Source organism: Phalaenopsis equestris, unplaced genomic scaffold (genome assembly GCF_001263595.1).
Source record: "Phalaenopsis equestris unplaced genomic scaffold, ASM126359v1 Scaffold000670, whole genome shotgun sequence".
NCBI lineage: Eukaryota > Viridiplantae > Streptophyta > Magnoliopsida > Asparagales > Orchidaceae > Phalaenopsis > Phalaenopsis equestris.
This window is the reverse complement of record NW_018165110.1, coordinates 337,471-355,671: the sequence shown is the minus strand read 5'-3', so window position 1 is coordinate 355,671 and position 18,201 is coordinate 337,471. Positions and strand designations below refer to the sequence as shown.

The window sequence follows — 18,201 nt, the reverse complement described above, 5'->3', positions numbered from 1 at the left end:
CAATTGATCGAGTGGATCAAAGATGGTTTGTCGGGCCAGCATGGGGCAATCTATCGATGGAGCATGCATAAACGTATGGTTTTTTATGCGTATTTTAAATTAATTACTTGCACACCATGAAGAAATAAACATATGCGACATTAAACCATATTAGATTCGACGACGAATCATGCTCGTCCTAGCAATCTAACAGGAAACCTAGAGTGAAACAATGGAGAGGTATCAACGTCATATTGTGCAAGGCAACATGACACCCACCCCCGTTTGCACGACGCTAGATGGGGAATCCCTCACATAGGGAATTCTTCATGACCGAAAAAAAAAAAATGATTCAAGGAATGCTCTCGTCTTTCTGCTCGGTGGATTTCAAACGTCCATCCGGACAAAGCCCTCAATTTCTATCTTTATTAAGTATTTACAAACAATTTCTTCATTATTGCTTTATTATTTTAATGCCTCTTAAATAATCATTTTTTACAAGCTTTTGTAGTATTAATGACCCGTATGTTTATAGAGTTTTGAAGCACGCTCTCTCTGGAAAAATAAAATCTAAATATTTGTCTTATCTCTTAAAACATGATGATAAATAATTAAATATGACCAAAAATATACAAAAATTATATAAAATTACATTTTTTATTGAAAATATCGAAAATGGAGGAACAAGTCTGTAAAATAAAAAAACCTGGTTTAATTTCGAATATTTAAAATTAAAATAATTTTCAATAAAAAAAACAAAAAGTTTATATAGCTTCCCCCTTCCAAAATCATCCATTTTTAACAAAGCTTTGACAAAAAAATCCCATTTTTAAAAAAGAGAATTTTACATCTATTCCATACAATTTTTATTTATATGGATGGGATATTGTCATAAGATATGTGTAATAATATTAGCTTTATAGAATCATAGTGGTTATTTAATAAATCAATTTAACACTAACTATACATATTTATTTAATGTATACACAAGTTCGTGTGAGGTAATACAGAAGCAAATGAGAGGATGTTCATGTTTGTCGTGGATCCTAAACATCTCGAAAGTGTACGAACAAGGGGCTTTCGAGCCACTATAACCCAAATTTAATCGTGTTAATATTATCGATTACTTATTGAGAAGTTGAGGGTTCTAAAATCGCTGCTAAAAGTCTTTACAACAGTTTAAAAACCATTGCAATGAAAATTGCAATAATGTATATAAAATGCTACAAAAAAAACCTTTTTTTAGTGGTTTTATTTACATATCTAACTTCTAAATTTCCATATTTATATTTATAACATTTTATTGCATAAATAATATATATATAATTAAATTCCTCATAAAAAATAAATAATAATAATATTTTTTATTTGATCTTAAAAGATCTAAGTTCTATGCATGTAACTACGATAATTTAGTTGTTAGATATACAAATAAATAATAATTCTTTGATGTATATATATAAATGCTCCTTTTAAAAAACTATATAAAAAATCACATCCTCCATTAAGTCTTCTTGGAAGATTTAAATAAACACCACTCAATTTCTATGCATTTACACATCTAACCACCAAAACTACAATTTTTACACATAACTCCTTACCTACGTATGAAATTACATATTTCAAAAGTCAAAATGGGGATATTTTCAATTTTTTCTTAAAAAAAAGGAGATATTTTTTATGATAAGGTTTGAGTGGTAAATGGCCCAATCTTCTAATTAATCCTAATCAATCTTATTAATTAAATCCTAATCAAACACCAAGAAATCCTAATGCAATGGAAAACCAATTCCCACTTCTTCTTCTCCTTCTCCTCTCATCTTCAACTCTCACCTCCCAATCTCCAAATGCAGCCCCTAACCCTTCCCCTGCCCCCATCAAGGCCGTCAATCTCGGCGGCTGGCTCGTTACCGAGGGCTGGATCACCCCCAACCTGTTCGACGAAATTCCCATCAACAATGATCTCTTGGTAAAACACCAATATTTAACCACTCACCCTATCCTTCTTGACTAAAGCTCACATTTTTACACCAATTTCAGGATGGAACTCAGATCCAGCTCAAGTCCATCACCAAGAACAGCTACCTCTCCACCAACAGTAGCGTTAGCCCAACCATCACTGCAAACCAGTCTTCTCCTTCGGAGCAGGAGACATTCAGAGTTCGCATCTTGCATTCTATCTTTCCAATCATATTTCATTCAGATTGTATATGTACTGAAAAAAAGAAATACTCTACTAATCTTCAGCTATGGCGGATCACTGAAACAATGTTCCAGTTCAGGGTTTTCAACTGGAGATTCTTTGAGCTTGATGAAGATGAGAATTTAGTAGCGATTTCGGCCTCGTCTAACGACTCGGATTCTTCGCATACTTTTGAGGTGGTGAGGAACAATGACGATCGCAATAGAATACGCATCAAAGCGCCTAATGGCTCTTTCTTAGAGGTGTACAGTTGAGACTTGTTCTTATAGGAATTATGCGTTTTTCCATTCTTAAGTTCTCTATGTCCTGCAGGTGAAGCCTGATGGGTTGGTGAAGGCAGATTGTTCAGAGAGAACTGATTGGGGAGATGAAGATCCTTCGATATTTCTGCTGACTAATGTGAAGCAGCTACAAGGAGAGTTTCAGGTCACTAATGGCTATGGAACTGAGCATGCGCCGGCGGCGATGATGGTGAGATAATATTGAATTCTCCGATAATGGTAAAGGTTTGATGGTTTAATAATAGAGATCGTTTGGCTTACAGAAGCATTGGAAGAACTTCATAGTGAAAGATGACTTTAAGTTCATGTCGGAGAATGGATTGAATGCGGTGAGGGTTCCGGTGGGGTGGTGGATAAGATTCGATCAGAGCCCGCCTCACCCCTTTGTTGGGGGATCACTGCAGGCATTGGACAATGCCTTCTCCTGGGCAGAGTGAGCATACAAACATACTACTTAACACCTATCTATTTACATATCTAACACTTAAATTTCAATTTTTACATACACACCACCTTTCAAATTTTGGATCAAATTTTTTTGAGCCAATTTTGATCCATGCATGGATCATGTGCGTGTGTTTGTGTGTGTGTGATGCTAAGTAAGATTGAATATTACGAGCTGATTTCAAACAACAATGGATCCAAATAACTCAATTTGTGCTAGTTAGTTACAAATTTGAGCCGGATAGAGTTGATTCCGAGCTAAAATGGATCCAAATAATAAATTTCAGCCAGCCCATTTCAATTTCGAGCCTGATCGAGCCATGAGCCGATTTTAAGCCGCACAATCTATTACAGCCGATTGCAAACCGACCCCAGCTCGGCTTGAAATCAAATCGTTAACAACCCTAGTGAAAAGTGTCAAAATGTCAGAGTTTATAGAAACGTCAATCTAGTCCCCATGCCCTTAGTATGGGTTGAAAAAATCCACCTAGAGAATTATTTTAGCTCCCATTAAAAGAATTTGGATACGAATTGAACAATTATTTGTCCCCATAAATATAAAAAGCCAGATACTATTACGGCACTTTACCCCTTTTACATAAATCTATTTTCATAATTTTGTCCAAGTCATCAAAATCTGAATTTATGTTGCAGGGAATACAACATTAAGGTAATCATAAATCTTCAAGCCGCACCCGGATCACAGAACGTCTGGGATCACAGCGGAACGAGAGATGGATTACAATCATGGGGTAAGACCAACGATACCATCGACGAAACGATCGCAGTGATCGACTTCCTCATGTCGAGGTAGCATCATTCAAATCCTATATCTTCATGCATTAGGTTCCCACAAACTAACATATCACTCAATCATTCTTAGGTATGCCAATAGAACAGGACTTTATGCAATGGAGCTATTGAATGAACCATTGGCTCCCGGAGTCACACTTGACAGCTTGATGAAATACTACAAGGCTGGTTATGACACTGAGGAAATACTCCGAGGTGTTTGTGATAATGTCGAACCGATTGTCTATTAGAAATCCAACAGAGCTCATGAAATTTGCGAGCGGATTTTCTGGATCAGTTATTGACGTCCATTACTACAACGTCTTCTCAAAACCTTTTGAGAAGATGTCGGTGGAGCAAAACATCAACTTTGTGAAGAAATACCGAGCTTCGGCCATTGATTACTTAACGGTTCCTAATGGCCCTCTTATCTTTGTTGGTATGCATCATAACTATTTCTATTTGACGCATTTACATATCAAATTAACACCCATACATTCATATTTACACACATAACTGAAATTTTTAATATTACATCAAAAATATTATCATCACTAACTTTTTAAAAGTTAGATGCATCTTTTCATTCATATGCTTGTAACACTAATGTGCTGTAAGTGTAAATATCAAACTTTGGGGGTTAGAAATATAAATACATAAGAATTGTGTGGCGTGTATGTGAATTATGCTTATTTTATTGGTTGAGTATTTCGATCATGATTCAATGATGCAGGGGAATGGACAAATGAAATGGATGTGAGTGATGCATCCAAAGATGATTATCAGAGATTCGGGGCGGCACAGCTTGAAGTGTATGGTAAGGCGACGTTTGGGTGGGCATATTGGACTCTGAAGAATGTTCAAAACCACTGGAGCTTGGAATGGATGATACAAAATGGATACATAAGTCTATAAAATATTTATGCGCATTTACATACATCCCACACAATTCTTACGTATTTACATAAACAACACCTAACATCATATTTACATGCATCCCACTCAAATCTTTCATATCGAATCAAACTATTACCATCGTTATCTTTTTAAAACTGAAATACATTTTTTTTCATGCATAGTTTTATGACACCAAGGTGTTATAAATGTAAAAATATCAAATTTTGGGTGTTAAATATGTAAATCCATAAGATTTGTGTGGCATGTCTCCTACTCTTCTCAATTATATTCTTGGATTCAATCATCCAAACATAGCTCTATCATAATTTATGTGAAACAAAAATGTTAATAAATGCATATTCATAAGATTCACAAGACACTAATTTCTCCCTTGGTTTCTACTACAAAACAACCAAATCAAATGAATATTGCTTGCAAACACAAAAACCTCATAGATCACCATACTACATTGTCAATATAAGCACAGACTCAAAAGCCACAGCAAGCAACAGATTAAATAACTCAAAGGGTAAGGAAAGAACTTACTGAAAGCAGTAGAACAGAAAGAAATAGAACATTGAGTGGAACTGGGAGGAAGATGGCAGCAGCTGAGGATGGCTGAGATGGTGAAGACACCGGGGATAAGCCTTGGCCAGTAGCCGACTGAGAGCTTTCCGGTGATGTTCCAGGTGCGTGAACTGCAAAAGAACAAAAAAGAAAAGAAAAGAAAGGTTAGCTGAATGCATGACATTTGCTTTTCATTGCAAGGGTTCATCTGTGCAAGCTAAGTAAATGAACAGATATTATAGAAAAGAAAATTTTAACTAGGGTGATTTATATGCATGCCATACAATTTTTACATAATGGTATATCTAATATCTAAACTTTAATGCTTACTAATATAACACTTAAATCTTAAACTTGACATCAAAAATAGCAATTGAATTATTTTTTCTAAAATGGAACACATATATTCAGGCATATATTTGGATATTTTTTCTAAGGTGGAACAGATATATTCCTGCATATATTTGGATGTGATAATGCGCCGAAGTGTTAAATAAATAAATATCAAACATTAGGCAATATTTTTAAAAGCGTGCTTCACATGCAATGAGAAATGAAACGCTTGATGCCCGCTGCTCTTCGTTGAAGCGCGCTTCAAAACGTTGAAGTCGGTTGTCCCATTCATAATTTAACGAGGGTAAATAAAGGCTTTGGTCGGGTGTTTCGAGGAGTGCAAGGAGTGGACAATCGTGTTCGAGAGTACAAGGAGCACAAGGGAGCCGAGCATTGCATCCGACTCAAGCCTAGATTTAGAAGAGTGCTTCAAATCCTATGATTTTCCTTTGACTTTGGTCTATATACTTCAATTTAGTCGATCTTGCCTCTGCATTCCTATGTATTTACATATGTAACACCTAAATGTTAGATATGTAAATATATAGGAATTGGGTGGTATGTAAGTAAATATCCTTTTTTTTAGGTAATGAGGGTGACTCAAATAAGACTAGGTTTTAGAGCAAATTTTAATTAATATCAAAATGTTTTACTTCAAATTTTTAATTTAAAAAAAATAAACATTTTGTCTCAATGTTTGCCTTCAAGTTAGGAATTGTACATATTAAACTATTAATGTATAACATACTAGTTTTTATACATATTAAACTATTAATGTATTTTCTCAGTAAAAAATATAAGTATAACAAATGAATGTATTATACATTAACAGTTTAATATTGAGTTAATCTATCTCATGTTCTACTTATGCTTTATAATATGTTATACAATGCCTAACAAGTTGGGTATTGTACCACATTCTTTTCTATTTATATCAATATTTATGTTATACTTTTGTTCTAAAATTGAAAAAGAATAAATTAATAATTTAATATTTGGTTAATCTCTCTTGTGAATGTATTTATACATTAATAATTTTATGTAACATATTAGCGCTTTAGTTAATAGAAGGGCCGTTTCACAATGCGCTTTGAAGCAAAAATAAAACCTTATGCATCGCATTGCATTGATGACGCTAATATTAGGTATTAGACATGTAAATACATAAAAATTGTATTGTGCGCATGCAAATGCTCCTAAAAATTTATTGTGGGAATTATAAATTTTTCTTTTAAAAAAGATTAATAATAATTTCTTACGGCTATTATAATCTAACAGATTTGATTGTAAGAACTACTCACTAAAGATGTATAAAGAATGCTAAAAAGTTCATACATAAACAGTAAGTATGGAACCAGCATCCAAAGCAAAACAGTGAAAAAATTGCACCAACAAAATAATCAACCATACAACAAATAGGCAGCTGAAATCTAATTCTATGTGCAGTTTGAGATTAGGCAAGTATTTTATTTCAGCACATTTATATTGATAAACTAAGCTAAAATTTTTTACATTCATAATGAGCTGCTTCATTTCAAGCTTTGTTATCCTCACAAAATTTTTTACATTCATAATGACAAAATTTTCTTTGTGACTATTAATATGTATTTCAAATTCAGGACATTAATAACATTTTTTAAGATTTGTCATTTTTTAAATATTTAATGATAAATTATGAAATATTTGATTTGAACACAAAACTCAAAGAAACAATTGACCTTAAAAAGTTCAAACAGAATCTGAAATCAGAAAAAAAAAGGCCCCAATCATTGGTATAACCGAAGGGAAATGTAACATCAAAAAAAAGTGGAGTAGAAGAAGAAAAGAGACGCTTACAAACTATTGGCCATATCCCCACTACAGGTGGTTCCCCCATAGCAATAATATCAGAATTCTAACTGAAGGATTAAACATTATGCTTATTCACCACCTTTAGAAGCTTCAGCACTTTCTATACACGGTGCTGCCCCTTTAATATGTTTTCTAGATTATTAAATACACTGCAGTGTGTATCTACTGCTGAAAGGCTCTCAGGTATTTCCCTATATCTTCTCCACTGCACTTCTAAAAGTATCAGAGCCATTGCAGTAAGGCTGCAGTTTCCTGTTCCCTTCACTCTTCATTCATCCGCTAGCATCAAGCAGCTTCTCGATTTATTGTAGCAGCCGTTCTTCTGGTTCCTTCTTCTTCAAGGCTGCAGCAGTAAAGCAAACCTACAGATTTTGGGGTTTTTTTTTTTCTTAGTCTCTTCTGTGCAGACAGTTCTTGCACTTCAGTAAACCAGATACATGGAGGAATCAACATTTTAAGGAACCCAAACGCCTCTAATTTCAACCCAATTCATTAATATTACTCCATCCCTAAAATTTCTTACCTCACTACTGAAACAATTCTCCCAAAATCCTCTTACCCCTGACAACTATCATGTATGGCATGCCCAAGTCCTGAAAATATTTACTGCAAATGGCTTAGTGGGATTCCTTGACGGAAGCAATAAGTGCCCCCAAACAGTTTGATACGGAGGGAATTGAAAATTCACAATTTCATGAATGGACTCTTACTGATCAAAACCTTGCAGGCCCCGTATACGCAACAGTCTCCTCGACTGTCCTCCCACACATCATCAATCTTCATTCTACTCTTCAAAATTTGGGTGGCTTTCGAATATCGTCTCCAACCCACTAAACGATCAAGGGTGATCCAACTAAAGAATGAACTACACCATATAGCTATGAAGGATAAGACTATGGCATAGTACCTAACAGAAATTTGAACACTAGTCGATCACATCAATGCGGCACGGTCCAAACTAGATCAAGAAGATGTCATACTATATATTCTCAATGGACTTCCTCCAACATACAATGCGTTTAAAACAGCTATTAGGACAAGGTTACAACCTATTTTCCTTGACAATCTTTACTCTCTTCTTTGTAGTGAAGAGATCAATATCAATACAGACAATGCAAGCAAAGTTCCCGAACTGAGATTCCCCTAGCTGTCAATTCTATCAAGGGACGCAACACATCATTCCAGAGAACAAAAGGGAGAAATCAGCAAACCAATTCAAGGAAAGAAAGAGGATATTAAAACACTTACCGTGGAGAGAGAACATCCAATTGATCCAATGTCGCATGCCCAATACGTAACAAATCTGGACAGTCAGCTTCTATTTGTTGGCACCGAACCAACTTGGAGTAGGCACCTACAACTCAACCTCAGCCCAAAGCATTCAATGCTACCTCTAAGGACTGAATTTTGGATTCGAGGGCAACCAATCACTTCACCTCAGATTTGAATCAGCTTCAATCAGCTATATCGTACAACGGAATGGACCAGGTCATGGTGGGCAATGGCCAAGCTCTCCCAATTCAACATAAAGGTGATGGTCTTCTTCCTTTGAGGCTACGCCAAATTGTAAGCTAAAACTCACTCAAATTTATCATATACTCCTCTCATCTCTCATAATCTTTCATCCATTCAAAAGCTAACAAAAGACAATAATGTCATTGTCTCCTTTAATCCATCTGGCTTTGTCATTTATGATCCTCAAACACAACGGATCATCCTCAAGGGCCCAGCTCTAGGGGACTACTCTACTCCAATACCTACTTCTCTACCACAAACATTTACTACATCTCTTTCCAAATCGCGGCAAGCTTCATTGTGGCATCAATGCTTGGGACATCCACATTCAAATATCACAACGGCCATATCAAAACATCAATCTCATTTCATACCATCCAGCTCAATATTATGTCACACCTGCAATCTTACCAAAAGTCACAAACAACCTTTTGTATCTAAAGTAGAACATAAATATAAACTTCTTGAACTTCTTCATAGTAATGTATGGGTCCCTTCCCAATTGTCTCTTATCAGGGTTATAGAAATTATATTTCTTTCATTGATGGTTTCTCTCGATTTTGTTGGATTTTTCCAATGTATATCAAATTTGAACTAAATAACATCACAACATCTTTTATTAACTCTTTCCAAAATCAATTTGGCATTAGAATTAAAATTTTTTGAACGGATGTTGGAAAATAATACAACAACTTAAATACTTTTTCTCAATGCCAACGGTATACTTCGAACGGATGCTGGAAAATAATACAACTTAAATACTTTTTCTCAATGCCAACGGTATATTACATCAACATTCCTGCCCTTATACATCGAAACAAAATGGTGTCGTCGAACAAAAGCATCGACAAATCATTGAAACCACTAGAGCATTACTCCATCATGCTCAACTTCCTTAAAAATTTTGGATAGATGGTCTATTCACTACGGTTCATCTCATTAACAGAATGCCTACAAGAACCACTAAATATATATCTCCCTATGAAGATCTTCATAAATCACCACCATCCTATACTCATCTTTGGGTGTTTGGTTGTGCATGCTACTCATGGCAAAAACCCCAAACAAGACACAAATTTGAACCATAGTCCATTCAATGTATTTTTCTTGGCTACTCAGCTCATCATAAAGGCTATAAATGTCTTCACCCCGCCACCAATAAAATCATTGTCTCCCGCTATATTGTCTTTGATGAGAATACCTTTCCCTTTCACTCAGCACCCAAAACTTCACCTACTAATACCCGAATGCCTGATACTTTAAATATTCCACCATTACTAACGTCGACCACATACTCCCCCCCCACTTCATCTCAACAACCAATTCCAATCTATGTAGCAAACCTATCACCCTCCACAACTCAACATAATATTGACCAGTCCCCTACGTCCTCAACCCACACGCCACATGTCCCACCTCAATCCAATCCTGTTCCCCACCTTATGATCACCCGCTCAAAAATGGGGTCCCTCAAACCCATCCAAAAACTCACTCTTCTTCATCAAACTCACATACCACCTGATCCCACTTCCTACAAGCAAGCATCCAAATGTTTCCATTGGCAATAGGCTATGCAAGATGAATTTCATGCTCTCCGGCAACCAAAAACCTGGAGTCTAGTTTCTCCACCACCAAATACAACAATTCTTGGCTCGAGAAAAACTTACACCACTAAACTCGACTCAAAAGGCATGGTTACAGGGTATAAAGCCCGACTTGTGGCCCAAGGTCAAGAATATGGGATAAACTATCGTGAAACATTAAGTTCGGTGGCAAAAATACTTACCATTCAAATACTCTTTATCGTGGCCCTCAACTTACATCTCATGCGAATGCTGATTGGGCCAGTAATCACTCTGATCAAAAATTCACAACAGGTTCGTGCTCCTTCCTTGGTTATACTTTAATTTCATGGCGAGTGAAGAAACAATCCACTGTAGCTCGATCTTCAATAGAGACCAAATTCGTGTCTCGGCTACTGCGACCGTTGATATAATAATATGGCTCCGAAAACTTCTGGAGGAATTCAGTATTTCAATTACTCAACCAAACTCTCTATATTGTGACAATCTATCTGCTATTTCTCTGGCCAAGAATCCAATATTTCATACGAAAACTAAACATATTGAGATTGATCATCATTTTCCCTGTGATCACATCAACCTCAATCACATCCAATTGGAACATATTCCGTCAAAGATCCAACCAGCAGACATACTTACAAAAGCTCTTTCCAAATGACCAATTTGTGATCTTCGAACAAGGCTGACAGTTCTACCAACACCCATCAGCTTGCCGACGGTATTGGCCATATCCCCACTATCGGTGGTTCCCCCATAATAATAATATCAGAGTCCTAACTGAAGTATTACAAATTATGCTTATTCACCACCTCTAGAAGGTTCAACACTCCCTATATAAGGTTCTGCCCCTGTAATATGTTTTCTTGATGATTGAATACAATGCGACATCTACTGTTATAAGACTCTCAGGTATTTCCCAATATTTTCTCCTCTCCATTTCTTACAAACAGTTATGCTAACAAGAGGAAACATGAATGCTATTTTGACTTATTTGAGATTTTGTTTGTTCATATTACAAGATTTCTTGTTTATATGTTTGCTGAACAACATTATATGAAAAAAATAATGCTAGAAAAAAACATAATATCCAGTTTAAGGATGAAAGTTTCTTTAAAAAAAAAGAGTTTCTCACGACTAAGTAGGATGGAGCCACACAAAACATTACTTGACACATCCACATAAGGAAATTGAGTTTAGACTAAAAAAAGTCAGACATGGAAAAAATATTACAAGCTAAAACCATTGGATTGATAGGCAAAATTAGTAATAAGAGGGATTCTAAAAGAAGAGTGAAAAAGAACTCTAAAATAACATAAGTAGAGGTCATTCAATGCACTTTACAAGGAATATTTATTGTAGAACATGTGAAGTTGGTGTTGAGCTAAGAAGGATTACAACACATGCAATGTTACTAGCATTATAATAAATTTAGATATTGACGCCTAATTTCTCATTAATTCTCCACAATAATAACAATCGATTTTTCTCCAAATGCATTGTTGATATCTTAGTTTTATGCTTCTCTCTTATAGGCCAACAGTTTGGCCCATAAAGCATCGCAGGTCTCACGACCATCTTATTGAATTTCTTTTAAATTTAAGCGGTACTTTTCTATCACACAATAGGCCCTGAATTTCCTTTAAATTCAAGCGGTAGTTTTCTATCACACAATAGGCCCGATGCACTCCTCCACTTCAACCATCCAACTTGAATTCTACTAATAACATCCCCATCTACATCACCATCACTTTGAACAATAGACTCGAGATATCTAAAATCGAGATATCCTCGAGATATCTAAAACATTTCACTCCTTTTAATGATTTGATCACTCATTGTTAAAACTCTGCCACTAGATCCACTACTACTGAATTTACATTCCATGTATTCAATTTTAAATCTACCAAATGAATGCATTTAAACTCTAACATAGACCTCCATAATTTAAGAAAGCATTTAAACTCTAACATAGACCTCCATAATTTAAGTTTATCCTAAACTCTTTCTCAAATCTTATCCACAAGAAAGATATCATCCGCAAAAAGCATACACCTAAGTTTGCTTAAAAGATAAGTAGACAAATTATTCATAAAGCCTAATTGTTTCCATAGACAACAATCTAGATAGGTTTTTTATCATATTGCAAAAAAAATGTAAATATTCAAGCAGCTCAAAGGCACCCAATTAATGAAAATTTACCGTGTTGCTTATTGGAAATCTCTCATTAATTAATCTAAACGTCTACTACTCCTTGCAACCTTCATAGGGCAATTTTATATTGATTTATCCTTGCTATACTAATTCTTGCATCGAACCACGTAAATCTTTTGTATTTGATTTTTATTATGTGAATTTCTACAGTTTTGAATTGTTTTCACATAACAATTAATATCATAGCTTCGGGTTCATGATTGGAGTGTGGTTCGACATCGACAACAACAAATCTAGAGTGTTGCCGGCTTTTTTTTGCAGCATGCATCGATGGTTACGAAGTAAAATAGGTCCCGACGGGAAAGAAACGAGGTTCGGTGGCATGGATCCCTAGATCTAGAGAACCCAGCTTTGGAAAAGCAGAGGAGGAAATGAACTAGGATTTGCACTCGAGGGAATATTCCTTTATTCTTTTCCTCTTTTGAAAAGATACAGTAAGGAAAGCAACTTTAAAAAAAGAATCCGTGAAAAACTTATTAAGTGTTTCCAGGAAAGATTTTTTTCTTCTTCTTTTCAATTCTGATTTTTTGGAAAAAAAAAGACAACTTTTTTTTGGAATAAGAGGAAAACAAAAATCTGGAAAGGATTTTTTTTTTGGGCAAAGAAAAGAACTTCGAGAAAAGGAAAAATAAAGAAAGGAAAAAAAAGAGAGAATTGTTTTTATTTTCTGAAATTTATTTCTTTTTTCAGGTGATCCTTTTTTTTGTTTGTTTTTTTTTTCGTTTTTTTCCAAGGATTCTAGGAGAGTTTTTTTTTTTTTGGAAAAAAAATTTCAACAGTGGTAAACATGAATGATAGCATGATATTAAGTCCTTCATCGTCCACTATGAAGATAGAAAAATTGATTCATCAGGTGGTTATGCATCCCATCAAAATCAATGTGACGAAATATAACAGTAAAAAAACTTTTTCATGTGATGATGTGAGGTGATATATGAGTTGTGTTCTTTGAATTTAGAGGAAGTCCTAAATAGAGATGAATGTCTTGAATGAATGTCAAAGAGAGATTAGTTGAAGATGCTTGTCCCAGAAGATCAAATATGGGGGGATGATGGAGACTTCTGCAGGGAAATTGTGGAGAATGTTGGAGATTAAGTAGCTTACAAAGAGCGTAGAGAATCGTCTCCATATAAAGCCATGCAAAAAATATGTTTATAAGGGCAAAAATATATGATATAAAAAATATCTTAACATTTTTGGGGATCTCTAAACATTTTTGGGGATCTCACATGCCCCCCTCCTAAATACGATGCATCAGAACACCTGATGACAGAGTGCAACGTGGCAACCCGAGCTCGAACCGTGTATGTCAGTGGGCCCAAATTGTTACGTGACCCCTGTTATTGGACACATGAAGCAATAATTTCTCCCTAAATACGCCTTGATTAGGAGAACGCTTTTCTACAGTCATTTTTTCACCTGCATCAGGTGTCCAATGACAGAGTGCCACGTGGCAACCCAGGCCCGAACCGTGTATGTCAGTGGGCCCAAATTGCCACGTGGCCCCTGTTATTGGACACATAATGCAATAATTTCTCCCTAAATACGCCTTGATTAGGAGAACGCTTTTCTACAGTCATTTTTTCACCTAAGTTTCCTTAAAGATAATGTAAGTTTCAGGAGATTGAAGATCTAGAAAATTTATACTAAAACAAAATTCCTCTGTGCATAAACAAATTCAAATTTTTAGCCACGTTTCATCTGCCCTTCAAACTCAGATGCAACTAAGCAGAAAAAACAATCATGGATAAGATGAGCACGAGACAGTAAATAGATATCATACCAGGAGCTCCCAAAGGCGCACCACCCACAGCTACTGCAACAAAGAAAAAGATAAGAAAAACAGAGAAAAAGAGAGGGAGAAATCGGAAACAAGAAAAAAAAAAAAAAAAAAACAAAAGCAGATCACATGGGTAAACAAGTATCAGAACATCTCGAACAAAAATTCAATTCAAAAGAAAAGAAACACTCACACTTGCACTTGGGGGTCTTGACATTACAAGCAGAAGGCAAAGAGAGGGCTTTCGTCGCATTAAGGCTGATGCCAAATGAAGATCCGGAGCCGAACGCTTGGCAAAGGCAGGACGGCTTCTCCTTCACTACCTTCTTCAGAGGCGAGCAGCAGGAAGCATCCGGCTTCGCTAAGGTGCTTCCCGCCTGCACATAAGCCAGGCAGCCGGAAAGAGTAGCTCCGACATGCAATCCGCCGGGGGAGGTGATGACGAAGGTGACGGCGCCGCCGCAGAGCTCGCCGCCTCTCGCCTAGCAAACGAGAGGAGTATGAGCACGGCATGGGAGAATACAATGAGAGTTCGGAAAGACGCCATTGTTGGGCTGTGAGTAAGTTGAAGTTGTGGAGAAGATTAATGGAGGAGGGAGAGAGAGAGAAATGGAAAGGGCGGTTCTAATGGCTTAGGGTTTGGCGAGGGAGCACGAAGAACTTTTAGTGAGTGTGAGGAAAAGATGATGATGATGGGGGAGGGTGCAAGAATGAGAGTGCAAGGCTGGCGAAGAATGAAAGTGGCTTTCGGTGTGCTTAAAGAGGCATTTAAGAACGCACCACTCCTAATTTACCACTCTGTGATATTCGACTACGGGTACTTTTGGGGCAGCGGCCACACCGTTTATTTCGTACTTTTGAGTCCTGTTTTTATAAATGGAGTTCTAATTTTATTTTACAGGCGGACCGCGTGATCCGTGTTGTGCCTCCGAGCTTTTACGCGTCTGATCTTGCGAAACATTCCTGCATCGTCCCTAACCTCGCTCCATTCGATCGCTTCCTGCCCAAGCTGCGCCGATCTCCTTCTTCCGCCCTTCGATCACGTCTGCCCTAGCTGCACCGAGCTCCATCTTCCGCTCGAGATTGCTCGTCTGCCATAGCTGCTTCTCTCTACTCCCTCATTTGGCCGAATCCCTCTCTACCTGGCAAGCACCTCTCCATTTCTTGGGAATAAAGAACATTCCTGTAATCTTCCTCCTTTCAACATCCTCCTTTCAACATCCTCCTTTCTTCTTCTTCCCATTCTTTATTTTCAGAAATCTACGGCTACACAACAAAGTTATTCGTCTTGGTAACAAAGCTCCACTTCTCCAAAAAAATACTCTTCCTCCACATGCAAGATGTTAGAAAATTTCTCCAACCATCTTTTACCAGAACTCAATGGCAATCCCATCAAGTATGGAGGTATTTTGATCCCTCCCCAACTAAAATTCATCATGAATGGCATAAAGACAAAAATCAATTGTGTGCTACATATGTAAATTTCCCTTAATTTTTTAGTTTTTTCAAATTTTCTCCACCTAACTGCAAGTTGGAGCAATAATAGTGTATGTGCTCACTTTCTGCATATACAACGCTCTATTTTGTTAATATAACTTGTTTCATAATTTTTTTGACTTTAATTACTTATAGTTAACGTATTTGATTTTCTTGTTCTTCATATGATACCATTGAATACTTATTCTCACTAGCCTTAAGAATTATAGATGTGTAACTTTACTGTTAATAGGGTTGTAGATAGACTCCCTTGAGCGGGGAGTAAATCTTTTTTTTCTTTGAACTGTTATATAGTGTTTTTTAGATTTTAGTATATTGAATGTGTTCCATTATATTATTGTTGCGAACAATTCCACTATATGTGGCCAAAATGGTCATTTTCCATAAACAGTTGTAAATTAGCTGTTCTCAAATCGCAGAAACAAAACAACGCAACAATTTATTCAGTTCAGGGGAAAAATTGTCATTTATCCAGAAACAGCTGCAAATCAGTTGTTTTTCAAACGCACAAATTAAACAGCCAGCCAGCTTATTCGGATCAGCTGCTCATCAACAGATTATCAGGATCAGCTGCTTATCAGCAGAAGCTGGATAAGCTGCAGCTGCCCCAAACAGACCATACGTCCTGAGTCTAATAAATCAACTTCACAATGAGCTTACAGAAAAAAAAAAACTCATTTTCTTGCTTTAACATGGTAACACAGGAGAATATTCCTCTCGTGTTATTTCTTATTATTCAGGAGTTATTGTGGTAGTATTGATATGTTATTGTGTTATTATAATACCTCGAATATTCTCAAAACATAATAATACATGAATATTACCACAATAATATCTGAATAATGCGGAATAACACGGGTGAATACTCCCTTTTGCTAAAACATTTTTTTTTTCATTTTTGTTGTCATTTACACATACCACACAATTTTTATGTAGTTACACATATTTATTATCTAAGCATTCATATTTACATACATATCATTCAAAATTGTTAATATAGATAAAAATTAATATTATTATTATATTTTAAAAGTGAAATGTGTCTTTTTAAGCATAGATTTTTGAGACTTATGTATTTTAATAATAAATATTAAAATAAAGGTCTTAAATATGTAAATACATAAAAATTGAGTTGTATAAATGTAAAATTCTCAGTAAAGACAACTAGGGCTTTAAACGAGTCGAGTTTGAGAGAGCTCAGGTTGGGCTCGTGTTCGGCTCGTTCGAATTTGCTCGTGTTCGAAATTAGCTCTTATTCGAAACCAGCTTGTGAACAGTGCGTTCGTGTTCAGCTAGATTTAAATATTTGTGTTTGTATTAGGCTCGAAATTAGCTCGTTAAAATTAAACTGAAAAAATATATGTAAAGTATTAGATTCGAACCTAGACCAAATGTATGCAAAACAATGCACATAACCATATTACCACGAGAGCAATTATAATTTAAACTTAAATATAAATATATGTAATATAATATAATATAATATATGTAATATATTATTATATAAATAATTATACACATTTTTTTTTATTTCAAGTTAAAACGAGCCGAACACGAACAACTATTGATAATTCGAGCTTTAAGAACTTGTTCATTTTCGGCTCGTTTACTTAAAGAAAGAGCCGAACACGAGCTGTTCGCGAACAACGAGCTTTTTTGACAACCCTATTAGCAGCAGAAGCCACGTGTAATAGCGACATAATGCTTGAACAAATTTCAATAAATAAAGAAACGAATTCAAGCATTAAGTATGTGGAATTCTAACGTATCGATACATCAACGGGATAAATTATTGCATGTGGTGTCCGATCTTGACCGTAGATCACCGTCATGATGTATTTCAGTGAGTCTCACTTAATTTTTTTTTAAAAAAGAAAATTCGAAATACATCCCGACCGTAGATCATCGTGATCTACGGTCATGATCAGACACCACATGCATCTCTACATGCGGTGTCCGTATACAATAATTTTTCCATCAAGAAACAAATATTTTATTGTTGAAATTTCTAATTGCTTAGAAACTTCAACAAATCTATGTAATATTTCCAGTGACTTCATTAGATATTTAATAGATTCTCTAATTAGATGAATTATATCCCGAATCTCTTTCAAGCTAAACTGAATCATAATATTTAATATGCGTGCACAAAAGTTTACATGGAAAAAAATAACCTTGAAAATGTGTGATTCAAACATAGGGGTGTAAACGAGCCGAACATGCTTTGCTCGTGTTCGGCTCGTTTATATTTCGAGCTCAAAAAGCGTG

General features: G+C 35.8%; 2 protein-coding genes across 2 annotated transcripts; one reads left to right on the top strand and one right to left on the bottom strand.

Moving 5' to 3' along the window:
- The first annotated feature begins 1,756 nt into the window (after window positions 1-1,756).
- LOC110030174 (probable glucan 1,3-beta-glucosidase A) lies at window positions 1,757-4,641 on the top strand. Its single transcript, XM_020732772.1, is given in 9 exon segments — window positions 1,757-1,948; window positions 2,020-2,139; window positions 2,227-2,424; window positions 2,495-2,653; window positions 2,727-2,896; window positions 3,562-3,717; window positions 3,791-3,895; window positions 3,897-4,138; window positions 4,433-4,641. Coding segments are annotated over 9 exon segments (1,524 nt in total). The 3' UTR covers window positions 4,615-4,641.
- A 298-nt stretch (window positions 4,642-4,939) lies between these two features.
- On the bottom strand, window positions 4,940-15,234 carry LOC110030184 (non-specific lipid-transfer protein-like protein At2g13820). The gene is given in 4 exon segments (XM_020732781.1): window positions 4,940-5,294; window positions 14,440-14,472; window positions 14,630-14,839; window positions 14,842-15,234. Coding segments are annotated over 4 exon segments (561 nt in total). The 5' UTR covers window positions 14,984-15,234; the 3' UTR covers window positions 4,940-5,118.
- Between the last annotated feature and the right edge of the window lie 2,967 nt (window positions 15,235-18,201).